General features: G+C 47.0%; 1 protein-coding gene across 1 annotated transcript in view; it reads left to right on the top strand.

Annotated features, from left to right (window-relative positions):
- The window catches only part of TSPOAP1 (TSPO associated protein 1), a 68410-nt gene that overhangs the window by 21727 nt on the left and 21430 nt on the right, over positions 1-25253 (top strand). Inside the window, exons 6-18 of the mRNA XM_086475375.1 lie at positions 4381-4488; positions 5361-5444; positions 6833-6922; positions 8193-8315; positions 8716-8820; positions 9178-9228; positions 15531-15714; positions 16024-16259; positions 17428-17537; positions 19274-19383; positions 20854-21669; positions 22199-22350; positions 22762-23355. Of these exons, the coding sequence (XP_086331501.1) occupies positions 4381-4488; positions 5361-5444; positions 6833-6922; positions 8193-8315; positions 8716-8820; positions 9178-9228; positions 15531-15714; positions 16024-16259; positions 17428-17537; positions 19274-19383; positions 20854-21669; positions 22199-22350; positions 22762-23355 (2763 nt within the window). The remainder of the gene's footprint in view (positions 1-4380; positions 4489-5360; positions 5445-6832; positions 6923-8192; positions 8316-8715; positions 8821-9177; positions 9229-15530; positions 15715-16023; positions 16260-17427; positions 17538-19273; positions 19384-20853; positions 21670-22198; positions 22351-22761; positions 23356-25253) is intronic.

Raw genomic sequence — 25253 nt, 5'->3', positions numbered from 1 at the left:
CGCAGCTCCGGCGGTTTGTGGGTTTCCCGAGCCTGGGGCGACACCGCGGGGCCCTGGTGGGTTTGTCTTGCGTGGGCTCACCCGGTTTCTTTGCGAAGTTTTTGGTACGGGTGGTAGAATTTCACATCGGTAGGCTGTGTGAGGACAGGCTGCTCGGCTTCCCTCCGAACTCCCATCAGCTGCTCTCATTTACTGCTCCCCAGCTCGTATAGAAGATGTGTTGAATATTCACTCCTTGTTCGTCTTTTCTAAGTCACTCGTGAGTTTATAGGCCCTTCCAGCTCTTTTTTTTTTTGGTTTTGTTTCCTTCTAGCCTCTTCCATTATTCACTGTTAATCATCTTTGTCTCCTTCCTTTGTACATTTTCTCTGCTGTTCTTGTGTTGGGGGAAGCAGCGCTGCACACAGTATCCCAGACACTGTGTCATTGATTTATATGCTGGCATAATGAAGTTTTCTCTCCCTTTCCCAATAGATCTCTTTCCCTTTTTGTCTAAGCACAGGGTTCTATTAAAACAACATTTGTCTGATGGCCCTCTGTAATCTCTCAGTGTCATGAGCCCCTCTTCACCATTTGTCTCTTTGCTACATCAGTGCTTGGAGAGCACAGTTCGTGCTGCCTCTCTTTCAGTCCTCTCATTTTTACTAGGTATTTACCCGAGAGAAAACCTTCCCCCTCATCCTGTGGTGGCTCAGTGTCTGCAGAAGCCTTTCAGAGCACCGTGGCTGAGTGTGTTTGGAGCACCCAAGCAGATTGTACCTGCTGGATTTCCCCCACCTGTTTGCTTGCTGACACCTTAGAAAAACTCTTTATAGATTGGATAGTGCGGGGTTTGTTTTCAATGTATGTTTGTTTGTTTTTTTCTTAAGTATCTGCCTAATCTTTGTTGCAATTTATATAGCTTGCCTGTAAGAAATGTGTCAAATGTGCTGATCAGTGTTTCTACAGATGTCCACTGGAATACCCCTAGAGCTTAATTTTTGCCACCTTCCGGCTATTCCGTATTAAGGTGATGTCAGAGAAGTGACAGACTGCATGTCTTGGTTCAGTTACTGCTGAAATGGGAGATTCAGTTCATGCTGAAGGGGGTTTGGGTGAAATTTGTCTAATCTTGGTGATTTGCTAGTGTTTCTATTGTTGGCTTCCACAGTTCCTCTTAGAGGCAGTTCAGTTTTAGAAAGATCCTCATCTCTGTTCTTCATAGTTTGAGATTTCTGCCTTGGTGGCCCCCCCACCCCCAGAATTCCTCCATGATGAAGAGGGATGCACAGACTTCTTTTTCCCTTTTTTTCTCTTCACCCCTCTGCTCTGCCCTTGTCTTCCTTAAATGGCCCTTCCATACCTTGGTTTTCAACTGACCCTGCAGATTCTGTCGGACAAGAACCTGTGTTATGGTCTTTCTCATGGATGTTCTTTATTCCTCTGGTTCAGGAGAGCCTGTCCTCCTTGTAAAAAGATTTTCTGGCTGATGAAGAGCAAGAAGACTAAGCCCAGCAGTGGTGAAGGGGGAGCGAGGAGGCTGTTGCCAGTCTGTGAGCTGAATCCTGTAGTGCAGAACACTCTGCGCTCACTGGGCTGTATTCATGTGGGCACAGTGGTGCCGTGCTGAGGGTGAAGTCAGCTCATGGGCCAGTAACCACAGTTACCATAATTAAAATAAATTACTTTGCTCTTCTATATTGCTCCCCAGCACGGTGCTTCAGGGTACTATTCGAAGAACTTCCTCAGAGTATAAGGAGCAAGCTTCCTCTCTAAGTGTCCTTGGAAAATCCCATTTCTCTGTTCTCCTTCTGATTTCTCCACTTCTTTATTTAGGGGTTTGGGGTGATGCTTATCTCTGGAATGACGAGTCATAATTTAGCAGGGATTTCTTCCAGTGTAACAGCCTCCTGTTCACTGCTGCTTGTTCTGGCTGCCCCATCAGTTGTGGCAGCGCAAGTTGAGCAGTGGCACGTGATGGATCTGAGTTAAAAACAGTCTGGCAAACCCAGCCTCCCTCCCCCTTTGTCCTGGAACCTGCGTCAGTTTTCTGGTCCTGACACTGCGCAGAGCTGCCCTGGCACAGCCGAGGGAACGGGCCATGGTTAGGTGGGAAAAGCTGCAGCGATTGTTTTGGGGCAGGAGTGAGATGATGCTTTCTGGATGCCAAGGGCAGAGATTTCTAGAAGGTCTACGACGTTTTTAATTTATTCTGTTGCATGCTTTAAACTTTCTGGTCATCTAACAACGTACAGGTACTTCTGTGCCTGTTGTGTCTTTGGTTTTAGCTGGTACAGCCTGGGCGTGCTGATCCATTGTACAGCCCCATCCTGCTCCCTTGGCAGGGTCTCTGCCAGCGCCCGTGCACCCCAGGTGGGTAGTGCTGGGGGTGGGAAGCAGCTGTTCTGCAGCGATTTTTGACTGTGCGGTTGAACAGATTCCTTGCACGTGGCTCGTTGATTGATCATCTTCCAGTCCCTGCTGGGAATGAGGTGGCACAGCTCCAGGTCACAGCTCGCTTCGTGGTGTGTGCCAGTCTCGTTTATCAGTTGTTTAATACAGTGATGGGTCTGGGTTCTGCGTAAAAATAACAGGATGTGAGCATGTGACTGGGGACGCGTCCTTGTTCTTGGGTGGAAATCAGGTCCGTATGGGCAAATTTATAATTTTGTAATTTTTGTAATTTGTGGTTAGGAATGTTGTAATTTTGTTTAGCTTTTTTTTGCTGGGAAGTGATCACAAAAAAGCAAATTTGTCTTGCGTATCTATTTACAAGACAGCATGACTTGTGATGCCTAGTCCATGGTGCTTGTGCAGTGGTATCTAACCTTGGATGGCATCCTCTAGCATTCTTTGGGAACTGATTTCATTAAAGTTGACTAAAATGCAACGTTTTCAGTTTGTGAGGAAGCGTAATTTTGGAGGGGAAGTGTGAAACACAGCTTTGAAACAGTATGTGCCAGGTGCTTTAAAAAAAAGTCTCAGAAACATTTATGCAAGGATGTTGCAGAGCTAAATACTGGTTTCACATCACGTCTGGAAGCTCTCTGGGGCTCGTAAGGTATTGTCACTTGGGTGGAGGATCTCAAGATTTCCAGCTGCTGGTTGGTGCTCAGATTGCCAGACTCCCAAGTGAACCTTATTCCATGGGCAGGAGGGAATCCCTGAGCTGTGCTGCAGGATGGTAGTTTCAGGATTTTCCTTGTAGCAGAAAATCTGAAAACCTTGGTAGCCTGGGTTTGAGTGTAGTCTCTTAGGGTTTTTTGGCTTTCAGCAGTGCAGCCATGATTATAGACGTAGTTGGAACCAGGGTTTTAAGCCTAAAATAGGTAAAAGAAATGTTACTTTAGGTATAGTGCTTAGACACCGTCCTAATGGCTGACTGTAAAGGAAGCTCAGACTTAGTTATGTAGACCCCTCTAAATACAGACCCCTCAGCACTGTAGGGGTTCAAAATGAAATGAGAAATTCCCCTTCTGATGAGAGGTTAACCAAAGGGTAAGGCCTGAGATGGAGTCACAAAATCCTGCTGCTTGCTCACTGTACAGGTTGGCTTTGATGATCCTAAAGATCTCCAGTCCCTAAAATCTATTTGTGAAAAAAACCCTTTACATTCAATGTTTAAAACGTTATCAAAGCCCTTTTTCTTCTGTTTACCTCAGGCCTTGCCCTGCTGTCAGGGATTACTCTAGGCGGACAGTGTCAAGTCAGATATCAGTTGAGAGTGAAAATTCAGAGGACTAAAGGTGCGTTTGCAGCCCAAATTAAAAGGCATTTTGTTAGAAACTTGTGTGCAAACATGTACGGAAAAGTGTCTCCTTTCATCTGGTTTGGTGGTGCCCCATAAGCCGTAGCACGTCTGCTGCCATTTCGGCCCTTCTCAGCTACCAGTGAGGTGCGATGCTCCACTGCTTGATGTTTTTGGTCTGCTCTTCCCTGCCCTTAGGTTCCGTCGTCTTCACTGATTTCTACTTTCTGCTGCTTACGAGGGTTGTGTGCTCCCTTCTGGCCATCTTCCATCTTCTTTTTATTGCTTTGGAGAGGGCCCTGAAAGGTGTTGCTGATGCCTCTCGTGAAACCTTAGATGAGGCACAAATGGGAACTCGGATCTGAGAGCTTTCTGGAGCCCGCTGTCGGATGCGAGTGGTTTGGTCAAGCTGGATTGATTGGCGCTGGGCTCCAGAAGACTCCCAGCACAGGTCTCTGGTGGCTGAGATCCCTGGCACGGTGTCCACCTTTCTCCATGCCCAGTGGTGCCGTTCAGAGATCAGGGGGTTTCACGTGGAGCTTTGCTTTCCCAGGCGGCACTGCCAGGAGAGGCTCTTCTCCCTCGGTGTGAGAGGGATGGTCCCGGCTGTCCCTGAGCTCTCTTTGCTAGCAAGCATCTCGCTTGCTTTTCAGGTGCAACCAGGTGTGCAACCGCTGGGACCTGCCTCTGAAGGACATGAAAATTTCCCTCCCAAAAATGCAGTAACAGACCAAGAGAGCAGCCAACAGATACAGCAGCTGGTGAGTTGTGAACCTGGTTTGGGGTGAAGGAATGCTGTGCTTTTTCTTGGGGTTTTCTCCTGTGCCGTCCAGGCAGTGATTTTTGGGGACTGAAGTCTTTTTGGGTGCAGCTGCTCTGCAAAAATGGGAAGCTTGGGGAATCCATGGGAAAACACAGGCCGTCTGCGTGGAAAGTGTTGCTGGGTGGCAGCTCCGGGTACTGGGCTGGTGGGGGAATATGTCACACTAAAATGGGAGCGAAACATGGCAATAGATTCTGTGCTGCCTTTGGTTTAGCCTTACTTGAACTGGGAACAGATATGACTGACCTGGCACAGATGTCATGTGAGGAATGTGTCCCTTGTCAATTATTCTGGCAAACTAGGACAGTTGGCAGTGAGGTTTAGCAGTTCTTACCTAGCTGAGGAACCAAGTGGTAGCCAGTGACTGCAGGTAAAGGTATGCAAGCAGAGGATGTCTGCTCTCTGTTAGATGCCATTTGGGTTAGAATAGGAGCTGAGATAGCACAGCTAGTGTTCCAAGCCGAGTCCTTTGCACACCTCTTGTCTTTTTGTCCCCCGCATCCTGTCCCCCTTACTATTCTATACAAATAGGAACAATCTGTGCAAGTGGGAAAGAGAGAACTGTTTCCAGAAGATGAAAGGCTTGGGGAGGAGAGGAATAGCTGTTTCACTTGAAAAGTTTTTTAATTTTACTGCCTTTAAAAAAAAAAATCTCCCTTGGTTTCTCTATTGTTTATGTTTGTCACAAGAATATTTTCTTAAGAAAATAAAAATACCTAATACAGCATTGGGTCTGAGAAGCTGGGCTTGAACTTTGTATGCGTGGTGAGAATGTGGACTTGCTGGTCTACTTATGCTTGTTTCGTGCAGGAGTTTGAACTCAAGAAAAAGCGCAAAAAATGTGAAAACCTTGAGCATGAAGTGAGGAAAAAGCATAAAAGATGCAAAGAGCTGGTAAGTGTTCTTGTTGCCTTGTGCGGTAAGCAGAACGGTAGAAGAGGAGCTACGTTGTTGTGTGCCTCTCTTGGATTCTCTTCAGTTGAACTTCATAAGGAATCACCAGCCTTTCTCTGAATTTGAACAGTGTCACAAATTTTGGGCTCCAGCCCTTGAGGCTGGAATTGTTTATTTAGTCTTTCAGCTTGCTGTGGGTTGAATGTGGCTGCATATATCACTAGATGAAACTCTGTTGCCTGTGCTAGCTGGAGGAGATACTTATTGTTTTCACAGGCACTCCAGACAAGTATCGAAAGATTTCTGCATCTTGAGATGGTAATTACACGAACCCACAGTCTTGTGCTTCTTACTTGTTGGCTGAAATCTTTAATTTCAGGGAGGTTTTGCAGGTCATATCACAGCATTTGGATTTCTCCCTTCTGTTTCTACTTTGCTGAGCAGCACTGGTGGCATTAGTGACTGTGACAATGCATAGTCTCACCCAAGGGTGCTTACCTTCTGAAGAGATGTTTTATGTCTTGCTCAAATCTCAGTTCAGGTCAGCTTTAGTGCATAGCTCAGACTCATCATCTGGGTTAGAATGGGACGTTTAAGGAATAAGTCGGTCGTTGTATGTTGTTAGACAGTGGCTTTTCAAGGTCGAGAAGGGACCAACTCACCTTGCAGTACTGGGACTTAGTCTGTGTGCCCAGGGAGTTAGTTCTTCAGATAGCCAGAAAATATTTGATGATACATAAAACATTGGGATGGGGAAATGTGTGTGTGTGTCTGTGTGGAGTCGCGTGATTATGCAACTATTAAATTCTTCTGATGCTGCACTAAGTTGCTGCAGATTGACTGGACCTAACAAATTCAGTCAGTGTCTCTCTGTGTGTCCATGTCTCCTGCCTGCTCGGAGGCAGTATTCTCTAAGGCAGAGTGATAGGTGGCTCGTGTTGCTTTCTGCTCTCCAGACTGAATCGTGGTCTCACAGTCAGATTTTCAAAACTTGAGTTTGCAGTCCAAATGTCTCTTTAGCAACATTTTTCCAAATAATTTTTCTTCCTTATCTGAAATTTGTCAAGGAGACCCTGTTCGTGAACCAACAGTGGAACTTAATGAATTGTTGGAGGTGGAGATGGAGTTCTAGACAGCAGCGTGTATATAATGTGGCACTGGAGCTGTGAAGTAGAGAAGGAAACGTCTGTCTGATTTTGGGCCTCGAGGCTGCGTAAATGGGAAAAGAAACTTAAGAGATTGTCTGGCACAGGGCTGGTATCGGCTTAACGTTGCTGCCTTCTACCCCTCAAGCAGCATCCCGTCATCAGTCAACAGGAGCAGCAGAGCTAATTTGGGGGAGTTAGTCTGAGGGCCTTGGTGTAGTAACACCCGCTCTTTCTGGACAGGAGATCCAGCTGCAGGAGGTACAGAGTGAAAATGCACGGCTGGCCGAAGAGAACTTGCAGCTGAATGAGAAGGCTGGATGGGCAGGACAGGTAAAAAGCAGTATCTTTGTTTGTCAGATGGAGCATTAGCTTCTGTCAAATTTTGCTGAGGAGAACGTGCTAGCATGCTAGTTGTCAGCTGAGTAATGGCCCTGTGCCCCCCTCTGTCTGTCTCTGTCCTGCGTACCCCACGGTACCTGCAGGCAGAGCAGTTAACTGCCCTATTTCTATTACAGAGATTCCCAAGACTTGAGTGAGATGCTTTGTTCCTACTTAGGTTCATGCTTGGTTTACCCATGGTAACCTGTTAATGAGTTCATAACCAAAGACAGACAGTGGCTGGTGGGGAGCAGCGTGCCCTGGTCAGTGTGGTAGTGGAGCAGAACCCATCACTGCAAGCGACGCAAGCGTATGGTGTGTTTGAAAGTCCTCAGTCACCTCTGGCATCTTTTTGTCACCCTTGAAGAGGGGTTTTGGTGGCTGATGATGGGGCAGGAGAGAAAGCAACCCTTGCAATTCAGAGCTGCTCTTGCCAGATGGAAAACCCCAAAGCTTCGGGTCTTGGGACAAAGGTGGGGTGTTTGCCTTGTTCAGTTTGCAGAGCAGATATCAGGGGAGGGTCGTGTTCCAGGAACATGCTGTTGCACGTGAGAATGGTGGAAGAGTTGCTACTCCAGTGAAGATCCTCCATGGGTTTCTGTCCCAGCTCCTTCTCTGGACAAATGTAACGCACAAGAGTTAGAAAGTCATTTATCTGTCCCGTGTGTCAGTGTTGCCACCGTGCATAAGGCTTCCCACAGATTTAATAAGTGTTTATTCTAAGTGGAAATATTTGCCTGTGCTTGATAATTTGTATTGCTAATAGTCGTCAAGCCATAGTGCACTCTAGACCCAAAATACGTCGCTGGAATTTCCTATAGTAAGTGGAGGAGGTAAACATGATTTCAGCAGTTCTCTGTGTTTAATCCTACCATCTAGGATTAAAAAAGTTGGTAGAACTTTGTGCTTTTTTCCATATCTTTTCAGTATGTAGCCTGTCCGTATGCCAGTCCATTCCTCCTTGCAAATGGGGAGGGAAGATGAGTCTAGTGGGAGAAGTGGTATGTGCGAGTAAAGCGTTTGTCACACTGAGAACTGGTACAAATGCTTGTGTGTTTGTTTTGAGTGAAGAGGGAGAGGAGGTTCATGATTTTGGTATCATTACAAGGAAAAAGCAGGTCTTCAAAACAACCTATTGAGATACAGAAATAAATTGTCCTCCATTATTTATACCAGGAATAGCGATGGCTACCTGTGCTAATTGAAAATCCTTTCTCTTCAGGTTGAATCTGAGAATGCTGACCTGAAATTGCAGGTTGTTTTGGTTACTAAGGAACGGGATTCAGTAATTCAGACGAATCAAGGACTCCAAACCAAGCTGGAGAATCTAGAGCAGGTGCTGAAGGTCAGTAGGATCCACATGGCTGGAAGGACTGTCCAGACACTTAGTGCTGCTTTTGGATGGCCCATGTTGTCTTTTTTGCTTTTATTTGTCCATTCTTTTTTGTCTCTATGCTTGTGTTGGGAATTCTGCTTCTGTGGGATCCTGGAACATGGCCTTCCAAAGTGGGCAGAGGTGCCTTAGAAAGGCTGCTTCAGGGATTTGGGTGGGAGGGGAAAGGTGGTGCCCATCACTGATTTAAGGGTTTTCTTTGATTGTGTTGCTGTGGCTTGTGGTAAGAGTTTCTTAGTGTCTCCTCTGTTTAATGATGACATGAAATACAGGCCATGTTTTGATTTCATGGCCCATGATAGAACACAGGACAGTATTTCAGTAGCGTTGCCCTTCTTGAATTGTTCTGCAGCACATGAGAAATGTGGCTGAGCGAAGGCAGCAGCTGGAAGTCGAGCACAAGGAAGCGCTGCTAGACCTGCAGGAGAAGCAAGAGGAGGTTAGACGGTTGCAGCAGGTATGCGGCGTGTGAGAGAATGGACATTTTACTCCCTGAATCCCTGGGAAGCGATAGGACTCCTGCATCTCGTTTCCTTGGAAGTGCGGTGTATGGAGGGAGATGTATGTGAGTTTACAGGATAAAGTAAACCAGGGAGGAGTGTCTGCACCTAGGTGAACTCTGGAACGTGAGCAAAATGAAGGGCTTGTCTCAGGAATGGCAGTTCTGATCTCTCACTGCTGTTTGTCCGAAGACCTAACATGCTTTCAGTCTCTGCAGTGTTTTAAATCTATAATAGCCTATCAAGGTGGTGATGATAGTAGAACTGGACTTAGGCTGCTTTCTTATTTACTCCCATTTCTTACTTCTTTTTAGGCGCAGGCAGAGGCAAAAAGAGAACATGAAGGAGCAGTACAGCTTCTAGAGGTAAGGCAGAAGAAAACAGGTGGCTGCAGATTTGGTATCTTTTGTTCTTAATGTCAGCTTTCTTGACGCCCTGGGTTTCGTTGGTTCGTGAGCAAAATGCTTTAACATCTTGATAGGATGCAACGTGTTGCTGCCATGATCAAGTATCAGTTGTGCTGGCAGAGTAGTCTCTGGGGTCGAAGTTTTTTGGGATTAAATCCTGGCCTGCTCAGTCCTCAGATAGGTTACTTCATCCAGATCGTGCCCAACAACTCTTTCAGGGATGTGTTAAGTAACCCACCTCGGACCTGCCTGCTTCATCTTCCAGGGTCATCTGCAGGGAGGAGGAATAATTGCGTCCGTATGGTTTGAAATTTCTTTTGTGTATATGTGCTCTGTGCTTTTTATTAGGGAAAAGAAGGAGGAGGGTGGTCTTTGCCTGAGCAGAATGAGCGATGAAGTTTGAGACAGCTCCCTTGTCCCGTGTGCTAGGCTGGCACCAGCTGTGCCAGCGCTCTGGCACCCACACAGAACATGCTTTGCCCTGGTGGCAGACAGCTTAATGGTGCGGCCTGGCAGATGGGACGAGCACTGTTCTGGTTTTGATTTGTGTTATCTGTGTTTATCAGGATGACATTGGAGAAAACCTTCACTGTGGATTCCTGGAACTGCAAAGGCAAAGCACCAGACCCTGGGACTTGATCTGGTGGTTTAGTGGCTGCCAGAGAGTTGGGTTAGGTGTGGTGGCAAATGCGGCAGCTTCTGCTTTCTTAGTCCACTGAGGTTTTTCTAAGTACTGAAACGTCTGAGACCGAGCAGGATGCCTCACTGTACAACGCCTGGGCAGGGAGATCTCGTGCTCGTGAGGCCGTGGCCCTGTCTGCAGTGGTGACATACAGTCAGAGGCGGCTTAATTGCCTGTGTCCACTGCTGTGCAGCAGCTCTGTGGCTGTTAGGAGCCCAGGGGAGTTGAGCGACATGTTGAGTGTCCTTGATGGAGGAGATTGCTCTGTGGCTCCAAACAGCATCTCCTTTGAAGGGGGCCTGGCCTGTATCTGAACTAGAGAGCCCGAGAGTGCTGGGCTCCTGCTGGGTGGGATTGAAATTGTTGCAGGCCGGGTGAGTTTTGTGGGGAAGTGACATTATGTATTGCTCCATTTCCACGTTGTTTCTGGGACATCTGCTTTTGGCTGCAGAGGCGGGATCAGAGCTGGTACAGGTGCTGCTTTCGTGTCAGTCGGTGTTTAGCTGGCTTCTTAGAAGCCTTTAAGGGAAGAGGGGTTTGATGCTTGCCAGCTGTTTTCTGAACTAACTCCCTGAAGGACTGGAGAAGCTACTTAGGTTTAAACTAGACGTCTACCTGTGCAAAGGAAGAAAGGGACAGTCATTTTGTTCTATGTTTGAGAGGGTGGTCATCTTCTTCTGCAGGGGCCTCCTCAGTTAAATATTCTTGCTTTCATATTACTGGTACAGAGATGCTTTATAAGTCAGTGACACCAGGTGGACCAAAGAAAGAGAAATTGTCATTAAAGGCTGGTTTAGTGTGGAGCAATACTCATTTAAACAACTTAACTGTAATCATAGTCATGCCAGAACATCAGTGTAGGGCAAAATTAGGGGGGTTGGGGTGCCTACACTGCATATTGTGATTTTTACATGTGTTTGGATAGCTTTTTGATGTGATATTAATGAAGAATAAGTGTGGTCCATTTCCCTGTTGGAAGAGCTTAGTCGTGTGATTGTCGTAAGTGGAGTCTCCCTCCTTGGAGATGTTTAAAAACTAGACAAAGCTCTTGGTGCTCTGGTGTAGCTGATGCTGCTTTCAGCTGCGGGAGTTGGACTAGGTGATGTCCAGAGCTGCCTTCTAACCTCAGCTGTGCTGTAGTTCTGGGGTAAAGCAGTGATGGGGGTGAGTAGAGGTATGGGATGGTTTCTGTGTGCAGAAGAGCCGTGGATAGAAGGAAAGTCTCAGCTTAGAAAGAAAACCTTGAGGGTTGTGGTCATGGGAATGAAGGAGTTCAGTAGTGGTTCCAAAGTACATGAGACAAGATTCTCAACTGCCTTTTGCACTGCATAGATGCAAAAAGGCGAGAGCCTGGTTTCAGGAATCCAGTGTAGAATTTTCTTGGGAAATATGGTGAACAGAGCTTAACTTTGGTTGTTTTCCCTGACCTAGGAGCAGGGTGCATGACTGAGCAGGCTGTTAGCTGCTTGAAATCATGTCAGAGCCAGGTTCTGAGCTGTGCCTTGATTCCCAGTACTCCTTGGTCTCAGTCCTGGGGAAGAGTCTGGACACAGTGTCAGTTCCGTTGATTGTATGGGTGGTTGCAATGCGCTGGGAAAATAGGACTTGGAATTTAGCACTGACACTGGAAGCACGTTGTGATTTGGAAAGCCAAATTCGGAGGCCCTCAAGAAGGGCATGCTTGTCCTGTTCATGCATGTGGGATGTGGGATGTGCCTTTTGTTTAGCAAGCTTCTGGGAATGAGCTGGGAAGGTCAGTATGGAACAAGGCAGACGCTGCAAGTCGGTGAGAAAAGAATTTCGTTCAAACTGAGGCTTGGGTTCTCTTTGGCAGATGGTTGGTTTTTGGCTAGTGTAACTGCTGATGTGGTTTTATATCTCTTTTTGCTTTTCTTCTTGCTACCAGAGTACTTTGGATTGCATGCAGGTACTGCTAAAATCCTGTCAAACAGGACATTTTCCTCCTGTGTCCTGACTTTGACAATTGCTTGATATTCTTGTTTTAACTATACTCTGGAAAAGATTGCAAGAGTGTCACCTCCGAGAAATCAGTGTCATTAAAGGAGTTACCACTATGGGTTTGATGGAGCAGCTGCTTTTCTGTTTAAATGCTTTGCTTTCTCGACCAATTAGAATTAGGAGCTTTATATTTTTTTTGAGATTTCCAGATTTTTAGAATTGTCCAACTCTGCACCTTCTCCACGTGTCACCTACATTTAAAAGTCTTTTGGGAACTCCTTGCGGTCCAAGAGTGAAGTGTTTCCTTCAAAACCCAAAAGCAGTGGCGATATCATTGCAAATGAAAGTGTCGTGGAGAAAAAGACGGGTCCTGCTGGCTTTGTAATTGGTTGGAAGGTGGGAAGCAGAGATTGTGAATAATGGTTTTCACAGAAGAGGTAGTAACTAATGAAGTTATAGTCTGGGAGCTGTGCTAGCTGCCTATTCACAAATGATTTGGGGAGGCTTATGTGGAATTGAAGGGGTTTGTAGCTGATGGAAAACTTTTTTCAGCAGTCACCTTCAGATCTGACTGCAAAAAGCTGTGAGAGGATCTCATGAGTAACTGGGAGATTAAATGACAGGTAACCTGGCTGCCCAAAGGCATGCATGTGGAGGAGAAGCAGCCGTGGCTAAACATGCACAGTGGTGGGCTCTGAATTACCTGTTGTGGCAGGAAAGGCAGTGTTTGAGGTAGGGTGATTTTTTTAAAAATGTCATCCTAATTCACAAGTCTCGTCAAAAAGGCAAGTACAGTGTTGGGAACTTTTAGGAAAGGGATTGGAAACAGCCCAAAGACGTTATTAGGGTATGCCCACGTCCTGTAGAAGCGGCACCCACATTTGCATGTGAGTTATGGGTGTCCTTTTAATCCCTTTGGCCTTAGCCCTGCTTTGAGCAGGACTTTGGAGTGCAGACCTGTAGAGTTCCCTTCTAGCAAAACTGTGTTTCTGCGATCTCAAAAACATATAGCAGAAGATAGGGAGAAAGGCCACAAGGAACACCTGGATGGGAAACGTCTGTAGGAGAAGCGTAACAGAGCAGCCAAGAAGGAGAGCCAAGAGGACAAGGCTGAGCTGGTGGTGGTTGGGTCTAGCTTGGTGTGGAAAGTCAGAGTAAGTTCCTGAATTGGTGGTTAAACTGACCCCACCAAGCTCTGCTCCCTGCTCTTGCAGCCTCTTCTGGTAATCGTGCTCCTCAGTCTGAGTTGGTGTGAGGCTCCCCTTTCTCCCCTTTCTCCCCGTTTTGGGTTGGGCATAGACACAAAAGTCTCCTGTCTCTTCTGTGTCTGAGGCTTGATTCCTGCTGGTTCCCTGAAGCTCCTGGCCATGCCCTTAGGCTTCTCTTCCTTATCCCCCTGCCTCCTAGCACTGCCCTGGAAACTTGCTGCTTGCCCAGCTGTGTGTGACTGTCTGCAAGTAGTCTGATAGAAGTACGTGTTGTGTATGGTTTGGTGGTCATACTTCAGGGATGTTTGTGTGTTTTGAATAACACGGGATCAAAAAGACACCTGACTAATTAGGTATCTCAGAATTAAACTGTGGATTATCCAGACTATTGGCTTGGCCACCAGTATAAGTGGATTTAAACTGTGATTAATAAATTTACAGAACCAAGGTACTATTACAATGCTATTAAACACAATATCCAGATGCATCTGCTGGCTCAGGTCTCCACACAAGATGAGAAAACCCTCTCTGGTCCTGCCATCGTTCTGTACCTGTCTTTTGTCATAGGCTGAGTCCCAAGGTGGGAGCGGGGACAGATGTTGGTCTAGAGGAAGCCCTACTTTGATCCAGTGCAACTGTTCTTACTGGTTATGGTTTCTTTTCTCTATTAAGATGTAATACGTAGGGGAGAAGCATTTGTGTGAAAAATCTTAACTGTAAGTAAATTCGAACGCTCGTGACTGCAGAGGAATCCTGTACAACATGACTTAGTGAGCAGGGAGTTGGCTCTGAGCAAGTGGGGAATGCAGACGCTTCTGGAAGTTGCTCATGGTGTCTGATATTCTCTTTCAGTTCACAGGACAGTTATTTCTTGCCAGACCTCAGAGACTTCACCGGGCTTCCCTTTAGACTGAGAGCACCTAGCTAGTTGTGAAGGAAACAAGGGATAAACTGCCGTGTTTAAAACAGATAGGTCACAATAAAATAAATATGCATGCACCCTCGTAAGTTGATAAGGGAGTGGGCTAGAAGGATTTTGTGTTACTCTGAGACCAGAAAGAAAGCTTTTTCCAGGTCGGATGTGTTATTTTTAGAGCTGCCTCAAAACCAGACTTTCCATCTCGCATCATATTTCAGGGCATGATTTATTTTTTAAGTTGGAAGGAGAAAAAGACGCTTGAAAAACGTTTTGGAGGATGGAAAATTTTGAAGAGCAAAATGCAGTCATGTGTTTTGATGCATCTTACCTACGCAAAACGATGCGTGACTGCAAAGCCTGGTGTGATCTCAGCCCGAAGAGGAAAAAGGGAACAAATGTCGTCTCTTGCAAGGCAGAGCCTGCACCTCGGCCAGATGCACTAATGCCAAATTAAATATTGTCTGCACTAATTCAGTTGAAGAACTGCTGATTAGATGGTACATTCCCATCCAGCGCTAATGCTTTTTGTTTACTTGTCACCTGAAATAGATGAGCAGGGTCTACGCAGGATGTCTGTCTGCGGAGCCAGAGTAAGCTGTTGCACGGTGGGAGGGTGAGAAGAGGGAAAGGAGCAGTTGCATTCTTCTGGGAATTGATATGCCTACAACCAGGGACTGTGTGGGGATGTGTAAGGACAGCCAGGACTCAGCAATATTTTGGAAGGGAAAGATCTAGAGATGGTAGAAAGAGAATACTAGAAAATACAAATGGTTGTCAGTAGGAAGGTGTCGTTCCCTCTCCATAGTATTTCCCCAAAGCTTCCCTGCATCTCATCTTGCTGAGATGTAGCTTCCTTGTACTCAGCATGGATTTTCCTGGAGCAAGTCATCCCTGTAGGACCTGTGTGGGCTGCTCGCACCAAAGTAATGTCCTGCAGCATGGGCCAGGGTGGTGATGCTCTCTCCCCTTCCTGGTGTCTGGAGGAGCCAAGATCTGGAGGGACAATTGGGAGTCCTGCCCAGAATGGTGGGGAGGCCAGGGTTAGATTTTTGGGAGCTTGCTGGAGCCCCTGGAGTGATGGATGAGATAGAGCATTAGGAGAGCAATTCCTTGTGCAGATGTGATTTTAATGCTCCAATAAACATGCAAAGCCTCTTCAGTCTTTTTCTTTTCAAGGCTTATTTATCTTTGACTTACCTCATCTGGTCTTGTGCAGGGCTTGGATAGGATCTTGACACTCAAACCAGCATTTCAGGGATAATTCCTAGTTGAGCTTGCAGTCAGTGTCCTCGTAGATGATGAGTCTCAGGTTTTCAAAGATACTGTAGGTGCGGAGCTGCGAGTGTCTGATGACCATTCCTGGGCAGGGCACACCTTCAGGTGCTTGGAGTCTGAGACCCCCTGAAAAGATGCAGCAGAGGTAAATGCTGTTCAGAGCCTCACTGGTGGTTTTGATACGGGTTTGCGCCTCATCTTGTGTCTCTCCTGTCAGGCCCGGGTGAAAGATCTAGAAGACCAGTGTCGCAGTCAAACAGAGCAGTTCAGCCTCCTGTCTCAGGAACTCAAACAATTCCGGCTTCAAACAGGAAAAATTGACCTTCTCACCTCTACGCTGGTGACTTCTGAGCTTCCTCTTGCTCTGTGCAGCTCGACCCCACAGCCCCACTGGGAGAAGGGTAATTGCTGGAGATGCCTGCGAGTGTTGTCACAAATGAGTTGTTATTTGTGTAAATGGAAAGGTGTAAAGGAAATAATGCGAATGTCTAGTTAACTTTTGTGTTTTCTGTCTTGTAAGTACCTTTGTTCATTTTATAGTCATAGAGAGAACTTGGCATTTCTCTGACCAAAGAGAGCCCAGGGTGTCCGCTCTGTTGTGCTGTGACATGAGTCACATTTTTAGACTTGAGCTGCTCTACAGGGTGTTTGCTTACTGTGATGCTCGCTGCTGATCTCGTATTCTGCCTGTGGCTAAAAGTAATGGACAGATTATTTTATTGCAGAATCGACTGCTCCTGGATTGCTCACTCACCAGAGCGCAAAGAAGGTTCACAATGAAGAGACCGATGAGTTGGAGTCGTCACAGCGGACACCTGATGTCACTGTTGGCTCCCCAGCTGCTGCTACCAGTTCTCAGAAACAAGCCAAGAAAGTGGAATCTCAGTCAAACTCTTCAAAATCGGAATCCATGCAGAACAGTCCAAAATCCTGCCCAACTCCAGAGGTCAGTATGGGAATCCCCTCTTCGGCCTGTGCTTTCTAGCCACAAGGGAATAAATGCATTGCTGAGAGCACCAGTAATTTTGCATTTATTCCTTCCTGGCTGCCGGAAGAAAACAGGGGAAAAGCGAGAGTAAAGCTGTAGGAAGAAATTGAAAAGGCCTCAGATGCCCGTGTCTGTAATGCTCATTTGAATGTACCTCATTTGCCTTGAGATCTGCTTTAAAAAGGCAGCTTGAATTGGTGCATTGGCACCGTCTCAAACGCCAGGGAAATGCGTTTCCTCGAGAAATACGATTGCATTACATAACTCACTGCCACGGGATGTAAAATTCCAGAACGTCACTGGAATCAAAAAGACTGAGACAAATTTCTCAAAGGTGCTTCTGCCAGTAGCCACCAAATGCATTCAGGGTGCAGCCTCCAGGTTAGGAAGTCCCGTCAGTAGCTGATTGCTAGAAAGTGATAGGCTGTACCAGGAAGGTGAGTTTCGTGTTGGTCCTGTCTCTTGCACACTTTCCTTCAGCTTGTGCTGCTGGCCGTTATCAGAGCCAGCTGTTTGGACTAGATGGCCCTACTGGTGCATAAATATTATATTGAAGTATTTACAGGTGTTGGAGGGGAACTGCCTCAACAAAAGCGCTTGAAGCCTTGGACATCTGATAGAGCTGTAAGGTCTCCATTGTTCAGATTAGCATTTCTGTTGCACCAGGGACACCTACCGTTGAGAGGCAGCAAGGATGAATATACTGAATTACGGGTATGTAGGGTGGAAGAGGCCTCCAGGGTCTCTAGTCCAATCTCCTGCTCCAGCGGGGCTATCACCGACACTAGATCAGTGCGGCCACGGCTCTGCCTGGCTGAGGCTCTAAGTTCTGCAAGAATGGAGATCCCCCACCTTAGTGGGAACCTGTCCCAAGGCTGCATCACCCACCTGGGCGAGTTGTTTCTCTGATGTCTGCCTGGAACCCGTGAAGCTGCAACTTGGAGCTGTTGCCTCTTATTGCTACTTCTTCACCCTAGAAGTCATTCTTGCAGGTGGTCTTTAGCCCAGTGGTCAGACTGGCAGCACACATGAGCTTAGAGGACTTGTTCACTGGTGTTCAAACCCTTAGGGTGCTCCTTTATTCTGATTTGGGCCGTATCATATCCTTCATTTATGATGTTTTCAGGTGGACACTGCGAGTGAAATGGAAGAGCTGGATGTTGACAGCATCTCTCTAATGCCAGAGACAGGCAGCCAAGGCCCTGCAAAGCTCCAGGTTTTCTTAGCTCGATACAGGTACGGAGTCATTTCTTTTGGTCTGTGAGGTTAGGCAGGTTATCTCATAGTTGCCTATTTCACACTCTTCTCTAGGATTCACCGCTGTTACGGGAGGATATTAGGTTGGACCGTGTATCTTAGGCCTCCATGGGATTTTTTGAGACCTGTTATTTCCTGCACAAGCAAATCCAATGTGCTTAACTGAACAAAAACTTAGTTAAGTTCGTTAGTTGTTCAGTGAACAACACTGCATGAAACCTTTTTTTTTTTTAATATGATATTGGATGGAAAATTCAGTTTGAATTGACACGTTCCTTGAAATGTCCGAGTTCTCCAGAATAGTCCAAGAATTTTTCTCAAGGAAATCTTATTCTGACAATTAAGAAAATTTCTGCCGAGAATTAGAGAATCACAGAACAGCAGGAGTTGGAAGGGACCTCTGGAGATCATCTAGTCCAACCCCCCTGCTAAAGCAGTTTCACCTAGAGCAGGTTGCCCAGGACCATGTCCAGGCAGGTTTTGAATATCTCCAGAGAAGGAAACTCCTGTCCAGAGAGGGCAACTCCTGAACTTCTTGGCCAAAATCTTTCTGGCTGTAATTTTAAAAGGACAAAAAAATGCACAGAATAAACTCAGAAAGTTTTCTGATAACTGTTGCTGTTCACTGAGCTGACATGGTCAAACCCAAATTGCTCTTTCCAGTTCAAAGAGCATTGACATAACCTTCAGCTTTTACACTGTGGATTGGGAGGGAGAGAACTGGGATGATTCTGTGCTTGTGAGGAGCGGATCAAATGTGGTCCGTGTCTTTGTGTCAGAGTCTTGGGCCTCACTCAGCTCATACAGAGGGTAACATTGCTTTGGCACGTTAAAATCCCTTTTAAAGACTGAATAGCGAGAATTGGCAGTGGGTGCTTGCAAATATAAAGGTTTTTCATGAGACATTTTCCTGTGATAGGCCCTCTGATTAGCTCAAGGATCCCTGGGTAGGCAGGTTAGAACTGCCTGGAGGCCAAATCCTGTCACCAATGTGTTTATCATGTTCATGCTAATGAAGCTTTTGGATTGCTGTTTAAAATGTGGACTTACAGCACAGAGAGTTCTGTAACTTGGATCCTGAGGGCTGGATAATTATGAAGAAAAAGCCTAGAAACCTTATTTTCCAATCACGTCACGGTGTTCTTGCACAGATCAGCTCATTCTTAGGGTTTTAAACATGGGAATTTTGAGATTCTGTGCTGCGCTTGTCCGTGACAATCATCTGGCAAGTAAAGTGTGCCTTACAAGTTTGGGGCATTTTCCTTTTTTTTTTTTTTTTTCTTTCTCAAAACAATTAAATGCATAAGATGTAGAGAGCTGTCAACGTGCAATAGTTAAGGGTGGAGGTGAATTTAAGGATGCAGAGTCCTACAGCTTATCTGCTTGGCGCACGCGGAAACACAGCCAGCACTCAAGTAATTCAAATCTTTTCTTAAACACCTTCTTGAGTCACTCTGATCTGTTCCTTCAGACGTCACGAGACATCTGTTCTGCTGCTCAGAAAATTATTCCTAGCTGCTATTTGAACATGGAGCAGTGTTATTAGTTATATATGAAACTGTAAACTAGAGTCTTGACCTTTGTCTGTGGAGTTTGCTGCTGGCAAACAGTAGATGCAGTCCCAATGAATTGTAAGCTGAGGGAACCTCACAGCTTGAATGTGTTGCTGGGCAAGTTCCTATACAAACTAAGTCTTCGTGTTGTAAATATTTCAGCTACAATCCTTTTGATGGACCTAATGAAAATCCAGAGGCAGAGCTTCCGCTGACTGCTGGAGAATATATTTACATCTATGGAGACATGGATGAAGATGGCTTCTTTGAAGGTGTGTTGTGGTAGAATGAAACGTGACTGAACTGCTGTGGAGAGTTGATCTCTCTTTAAACAACAGGAGAGGAATTCAGTGTATCTTGAAACCTCAAGATAAAGTTTTTCTTCCCAAAGTTAGTTTGTTAAAGGGAAGAGCAGATTCTGTTGGAAAAGGTTTTATTTATGTCATGATTAAATTAAGTCTAAACCATGAAATCCCGGTCTAGTGACTTCAGTGGGAATTTTGCCACTGCTTTCAGCAGAACTCCAGGTTTTATCCCCATATGGTTGCTTCCTAGCCCTGGAGAGGAGCATGTTCAGCCCTGGGCACCTTCTGCAGATGGTCTGTTTCCCTCTCTCCAGTGACTGCACAGTGAGCCAGTGACTGTAGGCAGTTGATGGTCTCAATTACCTCTTGCTCTTTTGGCAGAGTAGGGTGTAAGATAAGCAGTCCGACCTGCAGCTGTTATCCTGTTCGGTGTCACGCAGTGTGTTTCTCTTTTGGCACTTTTGAAAACATGATCCTCCTTGACTTAATAGGCAGATGGAATTGAAACCAAGCGTTGTGGACTGTAAATTTGTAATTGCTAAGTTTCTTTCTGGAGCTGTAGAGCTGGCTTACTTAATGGGCTGAAGGGTCCTGATTGACTGAGGTGCTTTGCAAGAGCTGAGGCAAATGCATGCCGTGTTGCACTGCTTGCTCTTTAACTGTTCTGGCTCGCTCTTTCTTTCTTTCTTTCTATTTTCAAGCTTCTCATGTATTTATTTGTTTGTTTGTTTGTTTGTTTGTTGTTTAAAGAATAAAAAGGTTATTCTTTAGTAATGTTTTCTGCTTTCCCTGCTTTCAATTGATTTGCTGTAGGTAGAGTTTAAAAGGGGAAAGTAAGTGCCATCCCTACGCACTGCTCATTTGACTGTGATTTGGTGGTTCTTGCACGTACCAAGAGTGCTGTGGTGTCAGTCATCCCCATGGGTCCTTGTGGGACATCCTTATTACAGAAGCTAGCATAACAAAGGAGGGAACTAAAAACAAGGCCAGAGCTGAATACAGAGCTGGAAAGATGGACTTTCTTGAGGAAGTGCTACAAACCCCAAATCTGTATGGCTGGGAGAAGACATAAAATCATCAATCTGCATAGTTTGGGAAGGCTAGAAAAAGACACTTAAGTTAGTGAAGGAGCTGTGGTGAGGAACAATAGAATAATGAAGAAGGAAAAACCCTTCAGCTAATTACGCAAAACATCTGTCTAGTTAGTTGGCTCTGGAATGTGTGGAGCAGTGAGCCTTCTTACTGTGCCGTTAGGATCTAACTAGGGAGGCCCTAGGAAATGCAGGAAACTCTGCGAGGAATAACCTCCCGGAGGTGTTTTTCACTCCCGATGGCAGTGCAGTTATGACCTAGTGTAGATGTCACGTTGTCTTCACAGATGGGTTGGAAGGCTGAACGGTAGGTGCAGTGGTAACAGGTTTCCTGTTTTTTGTTTAGGGGAGCTGATGGATGGCCGGCGAGGGCTGGTCCCCTCCAATTTTGTTGAGCGAGTTTCAGATGATGACCTCATGACGTTTCTGCCTTCGGAGCTGAATGATCTCACCCATAGTTCATACCAGGAGAAAAGTTTTGTCAGTGCAAGCACCAGCAGTGGAGATAAGAGTGATTTCTCCATGGAAGAGAGTAGCATCAGTCCATTGGCCAGTAGAGCAGAAGGAGACCAGGAGGAACTTGTTAGTCATACAGCAGTGCCTTACCCAAGAAAATTGACTTTGATCAAGCAGCTTGCCAGAAGCATAGTTGTAGGCTGGGAACCACCACTTTTGCCAGCTGGCTGCCCAGACATACAAAGCTACAACATCTACGTGGATGAAGAGCTACGTCAAAACGTGAAGAGTGGCTTTCAGACCAAAGCAGTGATCGAAAAGCTGGATTTAAAGACAAAGGCTTACCGTGTCTCTGTGCAGACTGTGACGGAGCGAGGCAGCTCCGATAAACTGCGATGCACTTTCTTTGTGGGGCAAGATTTTTGCGTGGCACCGACTACGCTGAAAGTCAGGAGCGTCACGGCCACGTCGGCTGAGGTCACGTGGCTCCCCTCCAACAGCAATTACAACCACGTGGTGTATCTCAATGGGGAGGAACGTGACGTGACGAAACCCGGGGTCTACTGGTACAGCTTCCGCAACCTGCAGCCGAGCACTCAGTATGTGGCCAAGCTGGAGGCCCGGCCCTTGAAAACACCTTGGGAAGAGGTCCCAGAGGGGCAGGAGCAGAGCTCAGCTGTGATACACTTCACCACCCCGCTAGCAGGTATCAGAGCAGTCGTGCCCGTTGCCACCGTGCACGGAGTGCTTGGAGCGGTGCGCTCTGTCGTGACGTTGCTGTGAAGCCTGAGGGTGAATGGCAGCAAGGTTCATTAGGTCCCAAAGCCTGAGATGCTGTATTGTTTTGTCTTAATGTTTTTCTTCCTTTATTTTAAAAAATTATTATCTCTTTTGTTTTCGTTTGCTCTGGGAAGACATTCCCTTTGCTGATTTGAGCAGCATGCCTCTCAGGGCATGGAGGATCCGGTTTGCCATGACCTTGCTCTAAGGGTTGCTGCATCTTGGCCTCAGCTACTTTTGCAAAGTTCTGTTTCCTCCGCATTAAAGCTTTCACAGAACAAGAGCACCTTCTTTTGGTTCTGTCTATCGTTTCCCAAGCCTAGCCTGGCTATTCTAGTACAGTTCTGCAGTGGCAAGTCTGGCGTGGGAGTTTTCTCTTTGATTCTAACCAGGGTTTGGTTTAGCTTTATGCTGTAGTCAGGTAAGCAAGAAGAAAATCCGTTGGTCTCTTGCAGGCACACCTGATGCTCCTCTGGATGTCCAGGTAGAAGCTGGTCCCTCTCCAGGTATCCTCGTTATCAGCTGGTTACCTGTCACCATCGATGCCGAAGGGTCTTCCAATGGCGTCCGAGTCACCGGTTACGCCGTGTATGCAGACGGACAGAAGGTATTGTGCTGGCTCTGTGCGAGGCTGATGGTTGTGCAGGTGGGTGGCTGGAGGCTGGTGCAGGGGTAGCGGGCAGTTGCAGAGCCTCAAGACCTGGAAAGCTTGGTCCAGTCAGCGTGCCGTGAGGGAGCAATGACAGTCCTGGGCCTGGAAAGGAATGATTTCAGAGAAGGGACAGTGCTTAGGCTGTTTGTTCTGCCTGGTGCCCGCCAAAAAAGACATCTGTCCAGATTTTAACGATTTCTCTTTACTGTTCGTTCTTCCCTGATAATGTGCAGAAGGGTGAGAATTCTGCACACCTGCTCTCGAGAGCTTTGGGGTCTGCTGTTAACTTGGGGTTCAGGGATTGTCATTCTCAGAAGAGCTGAGCTTTGCACAATGAATAATTGCTCCCTGTTTTTTCGCTTGCAGGCGATAGAAGTTACTTCTCCAACAGCTGGGAGTGTCCTGGTGGACTTGTCCCAGCTTCAAATGTTCCAGGTGTGCCGGGAGGTTTCTGTGAGAACGATGTCTCTGTACGGGGAGTCGGTGGATTCAGTTCCAGCCCAGATTTCCTCGGTCTTGCTGCGAGCCTCTCTCCACTCTTCACCTTCAGATTCTACTGTTTCGACCACTTTTACCTCTAGACTGCCCCGTGGAGAACCCAGGGGCTCTCTGCCTGCACGCAGCCCGCCTGTGCACCAGACGGCTGCGCTCCTGCTTCGGCAGAAGGTTCCCGCTGATAGCTCCGATGCCAAACTGACTGATCTCTCCTCCAGCCGTGACTGCTCAGCACGATCTCTGCTGGAGAAAACCCCTTCACCGCCGCACCTCTCCTCTCCCAGTGCTTCCTTGGTGCAGGTTTTAGGCGCTTCCCCGCAGGGATCGGACACTGCACGAGACAAGAAATGCCTGACTGTGCCTCCTGAGCAAGCTGGCAGCACAGCGCTCCCCGATGAGGGCGCGGAGCCTGTCCCTTCAAAGGAAGCAGAATTGCAAGGCCTGGGCGAGGGGCTGGAGGTGCAGGTCAGTGCTTACATCTGCCCAGTACCACACGTGCTGGGAAGGAGAAGGGATCACGTGGGGAAATGGAACAAAATGCCACTGAGCATCTTTCTCTCTCTGTCACACGCTGTTGCCTTCGGGCCATCACCTGGTGATTGGCAACCTGGCAAAGGAGTATTGGCTGCTGTTGTGTACCGGGAAGAGCAGGTTAATCCCAGTGCTGGGTCACGTGTTTGCAGGCAGATCGGGAGCAGAGTCAGGAAAGCAGAATTTGTCAGAGACAGAAGGTGAAAAGAGCGTTGCTACTGATGGTGACATCAATGTTAGTCTGGCATTGCTGTGCTCTCTGACTTGAAGGGGTCTGTCTTCTCCAGTCTAGTGGGTTGGCACAAGGCAGAGTAGGCACTCTAGCCCAGGGGAGCGCCTGGGTGGACTACACAGCGAGGTAGCCACGTCTGGAGAAGAACTGGCAAGCTGTCGTGCCCCTGGGTATTTGGAATCCTGTAGGGTGGGTGAGTGCTTTCAGGGCTTTTTTTAGGACAGAGGTGAGGATGTCTGAGCGCCCCGTAAGAGAACAGGTAAATGGTAAGGTCCTCGCTCTGTGACAAGAGGGAAGTGGCTCCTGTTGGTGTGTGATGTGTGACATCAGGAAAAAGGATCTTTTTCCCATTCTGACCCTTTGACGCTGGGGATTTAGGGGAGTGCTTCAAGCTGTTACGTTCAGCATGACTTTATTAGTCGTGGCAGCGTGAGCTTGCAAAGGCTCAGTTAGACAAAAGCGGGGAAGACTTGTGGTAACTGCTGGAGCACCAGCAGCTCTGTGGGCCCCAGACCAAAGGCCGGGTAAAGACACAGAAGAACCGAGATGTTGAGTCCAAAATTTCAATCATCATTCTTCAGCCCCTGGTCATTTGCTGCTCCCAGTACTTCAGGTCAATTGTTGTGATGCATTTGCCCCCGTGTAGACGTGCAGTGTAGGTGGCTGCCACGGGCGGGTCGCTTTGTCTCCTTTGTAGGCAGTGGAGCGAAATGGGTGCTTCCAGGATGCACATCATCCTTTTTGCTCGGTTTGCATCTCTTTGCTTGGCTGTTGACGAAAGAAACAGGGCAGAAGGATCCTGGCTGTCAGATTAAACATGAGATCTAGACCTGTCCGGCTTTTGCCTGAGCCCAGGGGACATTTAGAAACAAGGCATTGCAGTGTCTAAATCTCCCTAGGGGTCTGATCCTGTAAATATTTTCATTCACATAAAGGACAAAATTGTGCTCTGTTGCAAAATACAGTGGAGGCTGCCTTGTTTTAGAGCAAGGGTTAGAGAAAGGGGTGGTTGATGAAGGCCCATCTGCCTTTCCCTCCTTGTTCCTGGTGTTTCACTTCTCCATCTCCCAGAGATTTTCTTAAACGCCAGGCTGAAATGACTGGAAAACAGACAAAAATTTAAAATTTCTGTAATCCAGCTAGGTGACCTAACCACGAGTCTGTGCAGCTGCAGTCTCTACATGTTCTTCTTCATTAATGTCCCTTTTCTTCGCAGCCCTTACCCGCTCCAAGTAGTGCTGGGGTGGTGTCTTCACCTCCAGCTCAAGCTAACCTGCAAACTGGTGTGTAGGATATTCCCCTGGCAGATGAGAGTGAGAAGTGACCTTGTTCTATAGCTTGGGCTCCTCTTCTTGCTGCTCTAAAGCTAGTTATTGTCAATACACTTCTGTGGCTTACGTGAGCCACCTGTGGTGGCCAGAGCTGCAGCAGTGGAAAGCCTGTGTGTCCCTGTACAGCTGATGGCCAGGAGGGGGTTGTTCCAGGGCTGGTCAATCTTCCCAGCTGCAAATTGCCTGCCAAAATATTCATATGCCAACAACTCGGAGCGCATAGTGTTTGTGTCAGGGAGTTTGGGGTGGTAAGGGCTCCCTTTTGGTGC

Source organism: Leptosomus discolor, chromosome 18 (genome assembly GCF_034619465.1).
Source record: "Leptosomus discolor isolate bLepDis1 chromosome 18, bLepDis1.hap2, whole genome shotgun sequence".
Classification (NCBI taxonomy): domain Eukaryota; kingdom Metazoa; phylum Chordata; class Aves; order Leptosomiformes; family Leptosomidae; genus Leptosomus; species Leptosomus discolor.
Note: the sequence above shows the minus strand (reverse complement) of the source record. Positions and strands in the feature narration are given on the sequence as shown.